Source organism: Grampus griseus (genome assembly GCF_964374135.1).
Source record: "Grampus griseus genome assembly, chromosome: 6".
Taxonomy (NCBI): domain Eukaryota; kingdom Metazoa; phylum Chordata; class Mammalia; order Artiodactyla; family Delphinidae; genus Grampus; species Grampus griseus.
In genome coordinates, this window is record NC_139000.1 from 2,092,694 (window position 1) to 2,104,776 (window position 12,083).

At 60.9% G+C, this 12,083-nt stretch overlaps 1 protein-coding gene across 1 annotated transcript in view; it reads left to right on the forward strand.

Moving 5' to 3' along the window:
• ADAMTSL2 (ADAMTS like 2) overlaps positions 1-12,083 on the forward strand; it is a 35,974-nt gene that overhangs the window by 7,581 nt on the left and 16,310 nt on the right. The window contains exons 8-11 of the mRNA XM_082657177.1: positions 906-986; positions 3,295-3,470; positions 8,246-8,594; positions 10,011-10,383. Coding sequence (XP_082513303.1) covers positions 906-986; positions 3,295-3,470; positions 8,246-8,594; positions 10,011-10,383 — 979 coding nt within the window. The remainder of the gene's footprint in view (positions 1-905; positions 987-3,294; positions 3,471-8,245; positions 8,595-10,010; positions 10,384-12,083) is intronic.

Consider the following 12,083-nt stretch of genomic DNA (forward strand, 5'->3'; position numbering starts at 1 on the left):
GCAGGAGCGGCTCACCTGGCAGGCGGGCCCACGTGCCCCTCGGGTGACTTGGGCATCGACCCCAGCAAACCTGACTCGAGAAGCCCCTCACCACCCTCTCCCAGACGGCTTTTCACTCTGAGGGCTTTAAAACAACCTCCCTTCTTCTCCCAGCAAACCCTCTACCACCTGCTGGCAGCACGGTCCCTTCCTCAGACCTCTGCCCCCCAAGACCCTTGGTCCCTTTGTGGGGGGCTCTGTGAGGGTCTCCGTGGCTGCCACCCCACCTGACTGGGGCCTTTGATGACAGGCCCTGAGCTGGGGCCTCGTACTTTCTCATTTACACCTTTGAATGTAGCAAGCCTTTAAAATCAACGTGATGGTGTGACAACGTGGGTTTCTAAAATAGCACCGGTGATGACGTCCTCAGGGCCGGGCTCTGTGCTGCCCAGAATCTCCTCCGTCATCTAGAGTGGGGGGCGTCATCCCTGTACAGGCGAGAAAACTGAGGCCCAAGGGCTGCAGCAGCCTGCTCAGGGTCACCTTGGTGGTAGTGGCAGAGCAGGACCCACGTATGTTGACTCCGGCAGACTTATGGTCCCTGTGGCCTGTGGCGTGCCTCGGAAGGAGCAGGGCAGGTACCAGGGAGCATCTCCCGCAGCCTTGGTAGGAAAGCGTCTCGGAAGCGGGGAATGCTGGGGCCGTGCCGGAGCCGTGGGTCAGCTCTCCCGCGGCAGGGCGTGTTCCGCCAGGTCCTGGACTTGCCTCTTGGGCCCCAGGTGCGCAGCTCTGGCAGCGGGGAGGGGCTGCCCTTAGACGCTGCCCCTCACACGCCAGGAGTGCAGGAGGGTGGTGGCTGCCGTCCTGCAGTCGAGAGGCAGTGGCCACAGCCGGCCTGCCGCTCACCACTGTTCCGTGTCCCCCAGGTTACTCTCTGGTGACCCACATCCCGGCCGGCGCCCGAGACATCCAGATTGTGGAGCGGAAGAAGTCTGCGGACGTCCTAGGTGTGTATGTGGGGCCTGGGTGGCGCCCCAGGGGCTGTGGTTTCGCCAGGGGACACTTGACCTTGGGTCCCTCCTTGCAGGCGAGGGATGGCCCCAGAAGCCAGAGTTTGACCTGGGTGGGTGCACGTGTGTAGCATGTGGCGGCGGTGGTGGGGGTGTCGTAGGGAAGCTGACCTCACCCCCACGTGGGCAGAGGTGTTGCACTCAGAGTTGCTTAATAATGGAGGGGGTCATGACTCAGGTAGTGAGTTCCCCGTCCCTGGAGGGCAAGGCACAGGCAAAAGCTGGAGGGGCTGGCGCGGCCTCTCTGCTCCCCCCGCTGCCCCCCCAGGTCCGAGGAGTGAGACTCTGGGGCTGAGAAGGTTGAGGCAGAGCGAGAAGGAGTAGGTGGCCAGTCTGAGGCCACGGGTGACGAGAAGCAGGGGTGGGATTCAAACTCCCGTCTGGGGCCCTCGAGTTGACGTTTCGGCCACTGGACTGTCTCTGGTGGGAAGCTGGCTTCAGGAGGGGTCCTGGAGGATTGTGGAGTCATTGGCATGGTGGCTGAGGCGGTGAGGCCCCACGCTGGTGACAATTTCTGGAAGGGCTCCCTGTGCAGTGGGAAGTTGGCGGGGCAGTGCACCTTGTCTGCACCCCGGGGGAGCCCCTTCTGGCCGAGGAGGGCAGATACTGACATCTGTGAGCCGATCTGCGCAGGGCAGGTGGGGGACCCCGGGCAGGGCTCACCTCCCTCCCTCTCAGGCCAGCTTCTCGGGGGCCAGGGCTGGTGGGGCGCGACCACCCTTCTAAGGGGACGCTGGGGTGGAGGGTGGGTCTTTGCTAAAGGTCCTCAAGGTTGAGCTCAGCACGGGCTCTCAGCCCTTCAGGCCCCGGGGCCCCAGTGCCTGGGGCCCTGAGCCCCAGCCCCCAGCCGGCCGGTCTGCACGCTCCAGGCCCCAGCCCCTGCGGCCCGAACACGGGGGCCAGGCCTCTGCCAGGCCGGTTGCTCTGTGGCCCGCTGGGAGGGTGGTGAGGCCAGGAAACACCGTGTTCCCAGAGCTGGCTGCAAAGCCATCGTTCTTGAAACAGACGCGTGGAAATACCAAGGGCAGCCTCGGAGCACTGGGAAAGCCGCAGGAAGGAAGGTCGTTACTGTCAGGAAACAAGTTTGGACTCGGGCCGGGGATTTAACCCTGTGCACAGACCCAGCCCGTCCGTGTCCCCCTCGCCCAGCTCCCGCTCTTGTCCCCGTTAGTTTTCAGCGTCGCCACATGGAGGGTGTTTTTCCAGCAGACGCGTCCTCCTTGCTGCGTCTGCCTGATAATAAATTAACCGCCCATCTCCTCCGCTTGGAGTTGCATCAGAAGCTTTGGAAGCTGGACTCTTCCCCACCTTCGGGCCAGTTCCTGGCACGGGCTCTAAAGAAACCCTCTGGAAGACACACTGTCCCCGAGGTGGAGCCCCGCCCCACAGCCCCGGGCCTCCCAGGGAGGGCCAGCCGTCCCGCCTCTGGAAGATGTCCCAGCCCGTTGCGGGGGGCCGCACGTGCGTTCCCGCTGTCTGGGCGTCATCGCGCTCCAGTTCTGGGAGTGGATGTCCTTCTGAAGTCCTTGGTTGCAAGTGTCCACCGGCCTCAGAGAGAGGCTGACTGGGAGCCACACGGCGGGGAGTGGGCCGATCTGGCCCACGGTCAGCCGGGTCGCCCGGTCTGGGCGGCAGAATGTCATGCTCCCAGCGAGAGCACGGAACTGGTCAGCTTGGGGTCGGGGAGGGCCTGCTGGGGCCGCTGGGACAGGGCTGCAGTGCTGCTCGGCCTGGGCCCTGGTGGGGCACTGCGGTCCTCTCCCCGTGTCGGGGGAGGGGAAGCTGGGGGTGCCAAGTCAGCCGGCTCACACGGGGAAGTCTGCAGCAGAGCCAGGCACGGTGGCCTGGCCCCAACCTGGCGGACACCTGCTGTCCAGCGTGTGTCTCGACCTGGCCGCTTGGTCCCTATGCTTTACCTCACCTCTCAGCCCCAGGCCCTTTGGGGGCGGCAGGAACGGCAGGACCAAGTGGGCCCTGGGCCAGCCACCCTCAGTCGTCCAGACAAGCCCTTGTTTATTTTAGGCTGATAGGAAGGAGGGCCCACATCTCCCTGGCCAGGGCCACATGCCGTGTGCAAACAGAGCGTCCCACTCCCACGACGTGCAGTTTCCTGTCTTTGGGTGTTTGGGGAGGGTCGCAGGGGTCCACAGGTTGGCCAGAGGCCCCGAGTGCGAGGTCCTGCCCCCCACCCCATCCCCACTCCGGCCGCTCCGGCTCAGGTGACCAGGCAGCTGTGCCCTTTCAGCTCTTGCAGATGAAGCCGGCTACTACTTCTTCAATGGCAACTTCAAGGTGGACAGCCCCAAGAACTTCAACATCGCCGGCACCGTGGTCAAGTACCGGCGGCCCATGGACGTGTACGAGACGGGAATCGAGTACATCGTGGCGCAGGGGCCCACCAACCAGGGCCTGAACGTCATGGTGCGTGGGCCGCGGCTCCGGGGCTTCCCCAGAAGCCGGCAGCAGGCGGGGGGCTTCCGGGCCAGCGCCTCCACGCATGTCGGGGTGGGCCTCATTCCTTCAGTCCCTCGTTCACTCACTGAGTCACTCCCTCGACCCAGCCCTCACTCAGATTTTCATTCCTTCACTAGTCTCCCATTGACTCATTAATTCATTTACCTGTTCACTTGTTCACCCAAGCACCTGCTGACTCACACTCTCACTTGTGTGACCCTCCTCTCCCCTCCCTCCCTCCCTCCTTCCTTCCTTCCTTCCCTCCTTCCCTCCTTCCTTCCTTCCCTCCCTCTGTTAGCACCCCTGGAGGATGTGCACAGCAGGAGGTTCTGTGCAGGGCATCAGGAACTGTGTGGGGAGATGAGGACAGAAGGCTGGATGGGGTACAGGGATGCAGGACCCACTCCCCACTCCACAGGTTGGGGTTCAAGCCCCCCATGGAGTTCCCTACCCTCAGCCCCATGGACACTGTGGCATTCCTGCCAGGTCCTCGATGCTGAGGGACCATGGCGGTGCTTGTCACGGCTGTCCCCCTGATGCTGCACCCAGCATGCTCATGGCTTCTGGGGGGAGTGCGTGGGGCGTGAGCAGAGGGCAAGAGAGTTTGGCTTGCTATGGCCAGCTTGCCGGGACTTTTCCCGTGGCTACTGTCTAGAAATGAATGGCATTGCCGCTTGGTGCCCCAGATCTGAAAAGGCAGAGGAATTATCACCGAAATCAGGTGATGTCAAGAGGCTCTTGGAGGCCTGCCGGCTTTCATGGAGGCTGAGGGATACGGTGGGGACAGAGCCCACCCACCTGACCAATGCCAGAGGCTGGCCCATGGCAGGGGGCAAAGACGTTCTATCTCTCACCCGTTTGTTTCGTGCCCCTCCCAGGGTGGGCGCCCTGTAGTGTGCCTTAACAGGTGCTCCAGAGACCTTCACATGTTACGTCTCCGCCACTGATCCAACGGCGCGTGTCTTCTCCAGACCTCCTCATGCCCCATCTTAAAGTCTTTTCCATCCAGGCTCCCGGCCAAGCCAAGTGCACTGCCCACGAGTCAGGATTTATTCTTACTTAGGGCCACTCTACCTTCCAAACAGATTGGGTGACCACCTTACAGTACGGCCTGAAGCCCTCTGGGAGGATTTTCCTTCACAGCAATCCCATTTTCAGCTCACACCCCCCGACCAAGCTGCCGCAGCTCAGAGCCGAGTGTTGCCATGTCGCTCCTCTCTGTCTTCACCCTAAGGGCGCTCCGTGCAGCCGTAGCTGTGAGCTGAGAGAGGGATGCTGGTACCGGAGTCCTGGATGCTGGGAGGCTGGCTCACCCGCTCTTCCGTCCCTCTAGCCCTGGACTGCTGCTGGGCCCTCCTGACCCCGTAACTTAACGGAGTTGAGAGACCTCATGTTATCATGTTCGGCTCTAGCTGCGTGGGTCACTTGATGTCCTGCGGTCAAAGGGTCATCTCTAGTAGGGTCTGATAGCACACCAGGAGGTTTTTTCAAATAACGTCTATTTATTTTAGGTGATATGGCCTTCCTCTAGAACACTAGGGGTCTACGTTATCATTTTCTTAGCAAAGTTTGCCAGAAACTCCACAGTCCTTCTTTCCCCACCACAGACACCTTTACTACTGCAGGGGCTGCTGGGTATTACAGCCCAGGTGGTGGGCTGCTTGCATCACAGCCTGGGCCTCCTGCAGAGCCCTTTCTCCTCAGGACCCCACTCAAGGCGATTCCAGTATATGGATTGGACCAATATTCCCTGATGCGGAAATGTTGTGTCCTAAATTCTTCACGATTGGGGGCATGAGATATGATGTTTCCCTTTATTTTCAAGGAGATGTCTTGTGCTGCCCTAGACTATTGGACCCTGAGATTGTCACTGATGTGGGGCCAGTCTTCACAGGGGTTAATCTCCGATCCTCTGGAATACATATGTTATACCAAGGCCTCCAGTGCCCCTTCCTGCTCATCAGGTCTGATAAACATGATGTCGTCAATGTAGTGGACCAACGTCACGTTCTGTAGGACGGTCCAGACCTGTTTGTACCGTGTTACGACGGGAAGCGGGAGAGTCAACCATAGCTCTGGGTCAGAGCGCTAAATGTATGAAACAGAGCGCTTCTGCTTCTCCTTCCTGATGGGGGTAGAAAAGAATTTGCCAGATGGTCAACTTGAGGGCATGTTAATCTGCTCTAGGAAGGATGCCACATCTGTCCCAAAGCTGCAGCTGGGGCTACGGCTCGGTTGAGTTTGCAGGAATCCACTGTCACCCTCCTGGATCTGTCTTGCTTTTGTAGGGGCCAAACTGTTGAATGAAATGGGGGCTATGATGGGGTCAGCACCCCTGCATCCTTTAGGTCTTTGCGCGGCACTAATCTCTGTGTTTCCCCCCCAGGATGCAATATGGTTTCTGATTTACTCCCCGCCCAGGTCAAGCAGCCAACAGGAGAGTTCTGCTGACTCCCAGTTATGCGTTTGGGGGCTGGGTGAGCCTTAGATCCAGCGGATAGACTGTCAACCAGACCTGGGCCTTGTTTGGGCCATTACTTGTCATCCACGTGCTCTCACCGTAACGGGGACAGTAATGATGCTTTGGGTCCCTGGTTAACAATGACACCTTGAACCCTGGTCCCACAATGTCTACCCGTTTCTCCACTGAGCAGCTCACCAAGTAAATAGCTGTGGGCTCTTTGGTGGGAGAACCGGGGTAATCATGACCATATCAACCAGTTGGGGATCATTCTTCCCGGGGACCTGGCTATTCCATCCTCCAGCAGATTCTGGGTCTAAAACGTGGTCCAGGAAACCGGGCAGCGACTGTGACGTTTATGTGGCGGCTGTCGTCTGCTTTGCAGTCATCCACCCGCGATTTCTTCTGATCATACAGGTTGAGAAGAACCTTTGCTGGGCCCATGCGTTTGTCCCCTAGGAGTCCTTTGTTCTGTCAGCCGTGCCCAAAGGCGGCTCAAGCTCCCTGGCTACCGTGTCAACCTCATTGCTCGTTACAGTACTTGAGCCCCCTTGTCCGATTACCGTGGACAGTTCAGCTCTGTACTGGCATCTCCTGCCACCGGCCCTGGCCTAGGAGGACACCCAACACCATCCCTCTAGGTGTCCCTCTGAGTGACGTGGGTGACCCTTCACCATCACGCTTCCTTTCACTGTGGCGGCCGGAACGTCCTCCAGGGGATCCTGCAGGAAATAGTCACCTGGCGGCTTTTCCAGCCTTTTCCTCCCTCTTCCGTCGTCTGCCGTGGTGGTGTCAGCACGGGTCCTCCCCTTAGTGTGTTGGCCTCACCTTCCCGGGGTGCTTGCGAGCGTGGTCCCTCCTCCATCCTGAGCCGGGGCTCCCACAGGAGAGACTCCCCCCATCAGGCTCAGCTTCTGCCGTCTGCCGCGGCTGGTTCTGCAGGGTCGTTGCCGATGGCCCCGTCTCCCCCGAGCAGCCCCAGGGCTCCCCTGAGTAGGTGAAGAGGGCGCTTAACGTGAGCCATCAGCCAGGTGGCCCTGGGAGGAGGTGGGCAAGGCCCTCAGGGAGGCAGAGGTCTCCGTACGATCTTCAGGAGAGGGCCAGGTGCTGGCCTTAACAGCAAGGAATGGCCACTTTTTAGGCTCAAAGATTCAGGGGAGTCTGAGATTTCAAAATTTTTAAGCAGATTGACTCAGACCCCCACGCCCCAAGTCTCCTCCCGGTCGGGCTCTTGGCGAGGTGGAGAAGCCAACACGCCCCGGCTCTCTGACGTTCTTCCACCTTTTCTGGCCCTGCTGGAGGACACGTGAGTCTCTGTGTAACACCTAGGAGGTAACACTCTGGCTTGGCCTTAGGTTGGAGGTTTGGTGGTGATGTCACCCTAGCCTTTCATTGTCTATCTCCAAAGCGCCACATTCCGAAGACCTTTCTCCTTTCTCAAGGTACACCCCTAGCCCAGCCAACTCCCAACACTTGAGACATGGCGCCCAAAGCACGTTTTCTTCCTCTGATGTCTCATTCCAGCCTGACACCTGGGGGGATCTCAGGGCTCCTTGCACCGCCAGGGAGGGCTCGCGTCACCCCTGCTGGCAGGGGATCCCGCTCCAAACTCCCATTTGAGAGCTGCTTCCTGGGGCTTCTGACACCGGCTGACTTAGGCGGCGTCCCTCGAAGACCCGCGAGCACTCAGTCGGGGGAGCAGGACAGTCAGGGGGGAAAGCGGGGGGGCGACGCAGTCTCGACAGAAACCTCAGCCCATCCCCCAGTCAGCTCTGATGCTGGGACGGTCCTCAGGGGCTTGGGCCCTGGTACTTGCGCTCGGCTGGCAGTGGGGGGCTCCGGGGGGAAGGTGGTGGGGACGGTGCACTCTTATAACTTGGGGTTTCTGGCACGTGGTGATAGTAAAATGCAGGTTGGGTTTTAATTGGTTTTATTACCTTTAAAACATTATCTGCACCCCGCGCACACTTCACTCCCTGTGCCTGGGGCGGACGGCTCCCTCTGCCCCTTCCCTGGCCGCGTTCGCCTGTCTTTGGACACGGACTGCCCCTGGGGCCACGCATAGCCTTGGGTGGGCGTGGCAGCGTTCTTCGGTCAAGGGTGAGTCCCTGGGAAGGACTCGGCTGCAGGCCGCCGCAGGAAAGCCTTCTGCAGCTCAGGGACAGGAGTCTTCTGTCCTCAAGGGGCTTGTGGGCCGCGGGCCGCAGCAGCCGCTCCAGGCTGGTGGGGAAGGGGCTGGGGTGAGGGGGGGCTTGGAATCCCACCTCTTCTCCTCCCCCAGGTGTGGAACCAGAACGGCAAAAGCCCTTCCATCACCTTCGAGTACACGCTGCTGCAGCCGCCGCACGCCCACCGCATCCAGCCCGTCTACTACAGCTTCTCAGAGCCCACCGCAGACAGCACGGAGAGCCAGGAGCTGGACGGGGCTGGGCTGGTGGGCTTCCTTCAGCACAACGGCTCCCTCTACGGCCAGGCCTCCTCGGAGCAGCTGGGCCTGGACAACCGACTGTTCGGCCACCGGGGCCCGGGGATCGAGCTGGGTCTGAGCAAAGGCCAGGAGACCAACGAGGTGTGCGCGCAGGCCAGCGGCAGGGCCTGCGAGGGGCCCCCCAGGGGCAAGGGCTTCCGAGGTAACCAGGAGGAGGGGCGGGGTGGGGCGGGGCTTCCCAGGGAGAGGGGCCTCGGGTGAAGGGTCTTCAGAACCCGGCACCTGCAGAAGAGGGTGACAGAGGGGCCGGTTCCGTGCAGGCTGACCGGGCAGGCCCAGGGCCGGCCCTTAGCAGACATCCTCTGCACATACCTTCCTCCAGGTGGGTATGGTTATCCCCATTTGACAGGTGGGGAGACTGAGGCTTAGAGGGAGGGGTCTTGCCTGTGTCACACAGTCCACCACGGAGGAGCTGGGGGCAAATCCAGGATGGTCCGGCCCCGTAGCCCGTGCTCTCACTCATTCAGTGGAGACAGAGAGACAGCATAGCGCGCGAGGTGTGACCAGAACTCTGGGAGGGAATGACGGGCAGCTGAGGGGCACAGGGAGGACCTCGAGTTCTTGGAGAGGGTGACCCCTGACCTGAGGGCTCCAGAGCAAGGTTAGCCAGGGGAGGGCATAGGAGAGGGGCGGGGGTGAGGGGCCCAGCGAGGGCCAGCCTGGCGGGACAGGCTCCAGGGGAAGCCGCAGGAGGTGCAGCTGAAGACGCAGCGGTGGGTCACAGTCTCTGACCCCCGCTGCCAGCTTGGCTGTACTCCTGAGGGCCGTGGAGTGACACGTCGGGGCTGGGCTGGACCATCAGCCCTGCTGAGGGGTGGAGGTAGAGCAGACTTGAGGAGACTCCCCTCACTGACTTGGGGGCAAGTTTCCAAGACCCTGAGAGTCTTCAAGTAGGAAACACTTTAGAGGCGGTGTTCGTTCCCTGGGGCTCCTGCAGCAAACTCCCACCAACCGGGCGGCTTAAAACCTCAGAAACGTATTCTCTCCCCGTTCTGGAGGCCAGAAGTCTATGGAATAAAGTCAAGGTGTCGGCAGGGCTGTGCTCCCTCTGGAGGCTCCAGGGGAGGGTCCTTCCCGCCGCTTCCAGCTCCCGGCGGCACAGGCGTCCCTTGGCTTGTGGCCGCATCGCTGCAGACTCTGCTCTGTCTTCACACGGCTTCTCCTCTGCGTCCGTGTGTCTCTGCGTGTTCTCTTCTTAAAAGGACAGCAGGCGTTGCAGTTATAGGGTCCGTGACGATCTCACCTGGAGATCTGTATGTCTGTGAAGGTCTTATTTCCACATAAGCTCACATTCTGAGGTTCGGGGCAGATGTGGATTTTGGGGAAACCCTATCCAACCCACGGCAGGGGTCAAGCAGGCTCCCCAACAGGAGGTTGTCCAGGCCGGCTTGCGAGCCTCCGCCGGGCGATCTGTGTCCGCTCATCGGGCGGAAACCTGCCTCTGGACGCTTCCCGGTTCAGGTCTTTGCTGCAGCCCCCCTGCTCCGCCCCTGCCCAGGGCAGCCCTTGCCCCGCCACGAGGGGGCACCGGAGGTTGAGCCACCCATCTCCCCTGTAGACGGCAACGCCACCGGGACGGCTCATGCGGGACACCAGGATGACCAAGAGACCGGCGCCCATTTTACCTCCCAGGAGCTCCTCTCGGCCAACGCCATCTCCGACCAGCTCCTGGACACGGACTCCGACTCCAGGGAGGTCCCCCTCAATGAGACCAGCAACAGCATCTTTGCACAGGGCGCCCCGAGGGGCTCCCCGGCCGACAGCCTCTACGTCGAGTACGAGGAGAACGAGGGAGCCGGTGCTTACCTGCTCAACGGGTCCTACCTGGAGCTGAGCACTGACAGAGTGGCCAACACCTCCTCCGAGGCCCCGTTCCCCAACGCCAGTGCCAGCCTCCCTGCCTTGGCTGGGAACAGGACGCAGAAAGCCAGGTAGGATGCAACTCCCCAGTCCTCTCTGGGGGCTGCTGAGTGAGGGCCGGGACGGAGGTAGGTGGGAGAGAGCCGCCCCCGCCCAGGGTTCCCCCCCCCGCCTCACGCCGCGGATCTGAGCAGGGGGTCAGAGGCCTGGGTTTTAGCATCTTTTCCACAAGTTAGGTCCACGGGCTAAGGCTGGTTCCGAGTGCCCACGTGTGATGTGATTCCAGGAACTGGGGGGCAGAGGGGGAGGAGGTGAACGGTTCTGAGCACTTGGGGCTAAGTGTTCCGTGTGCACAGAGACATGTTCTCATCACAAACAGCCTTAGCTTTAGGGAGGGGTATTGGGCTCAGAGAGGAGGTAAGTGACGTCCTTAGGGCTCAGAGACTGGAGGCTTGGGGTCCTTGGGTTCTCGGTCTGGACGCTCATTGCACACGCGGTCGCTGTGCATAAGGTGGGACAGCTCTCGCGGGAGACCATAATGTTCCCCGAAGGTGGGGTGGCTCGGGACAACCTTCCCCGCTGGCCAGGGAGGAGACTGGGGGACGGTTCAGTGGGGTCCCCAGCCAGGGACCAGGCCCCGAGTCAGGCACTAGGAACAAGGCCTTCTTCTGTGGGGCTGGAGCTGCCCTGGGACGGGCTGTGGGAGAGAGTCCAGAGCGAAGGGCACGCTGGGGAGGCCTGGACAGTCACACTTGGGGACACCTGAGTCGTGGCTGGCCCTGGAGGAGTCTGAGGCCAGGAGCCTCCCCGGGTTGGGGTCAGCTGGGATCATGGTGGCTCCAGGCCTCCACTATCCCTACTAGAGGACAATTCCCTGGGCCGATGATGACTCCCCTGTTCTCCAGGCTAGCAGGGCAGCGAGGCTGGTTTAAACAGACCGAGCCAGGCTCAGCACCCCTGGTGGCGAGCGGGGACTGGAGGCAGGAACAAGCCCACTGTTTTTTTTTTTTAATTAATTAATTAATTAATTTAAAAATTTTTGGCTGTGTTGGGTCTTCGTTGCTGCACACGGACTTTCTCTAGCTGCGGCGAGCGGGGGCTACTCTTCGTGCGGTGCACAAGCTTCTCACTGCGGTGGCTTCTTTTGTTGCGGAGCATGGGCTCTAGGCGCGCGGGCTTCAGTAGTTGTGGCACGCGGGCTCAGTAGTTGTGGCTCGCGGACTCTAGAGCACAGGCTCAGGCTTAGTTCCCCTGTGGCATGTGGGGTCTTCCTGGACCAGGGATCGAACCCGTGTCCCCTGAACTGGCAGGCGGATTCTTAACCACTGCGTCACCAGGGAAGTCCAAGTGCACTGGGTTTTAGTTTATCTTGTTTTCTGAGGACCCACCCAAACCCCTTGGCCTTAGACACCAAGCCAGTGGAACCCTAGCCAGGGCTGAGGATGCAGAGGCGGGCGTCCTTGGGGAATTGAGTTTGATGGAAGATTTGGGGTTCACTCTTGCGGTGAGGTGAGTGGAGATGACTCTCTCACCCTTCCCCGGGGATGAGAGCAGGGAAGCTGGGCCCCTGAGCCCCCAGGAGGTGCCCCCCTCTTTTCTCGAGCTGTTTTCCGAGGCCCCGTGAGATACCCAGGGCACATCCGGGGCAATCCTGAGGCTCTGGGTGGAATTCTTTGCAAATGTGGCCAGAGTGGGAGGTCTGGAGCCTTCTGCGGCTGCCCTTCTTCCCATAGGGTCCATCTAGGCCATCTGCTTGCCTGGCCCGGCTTCA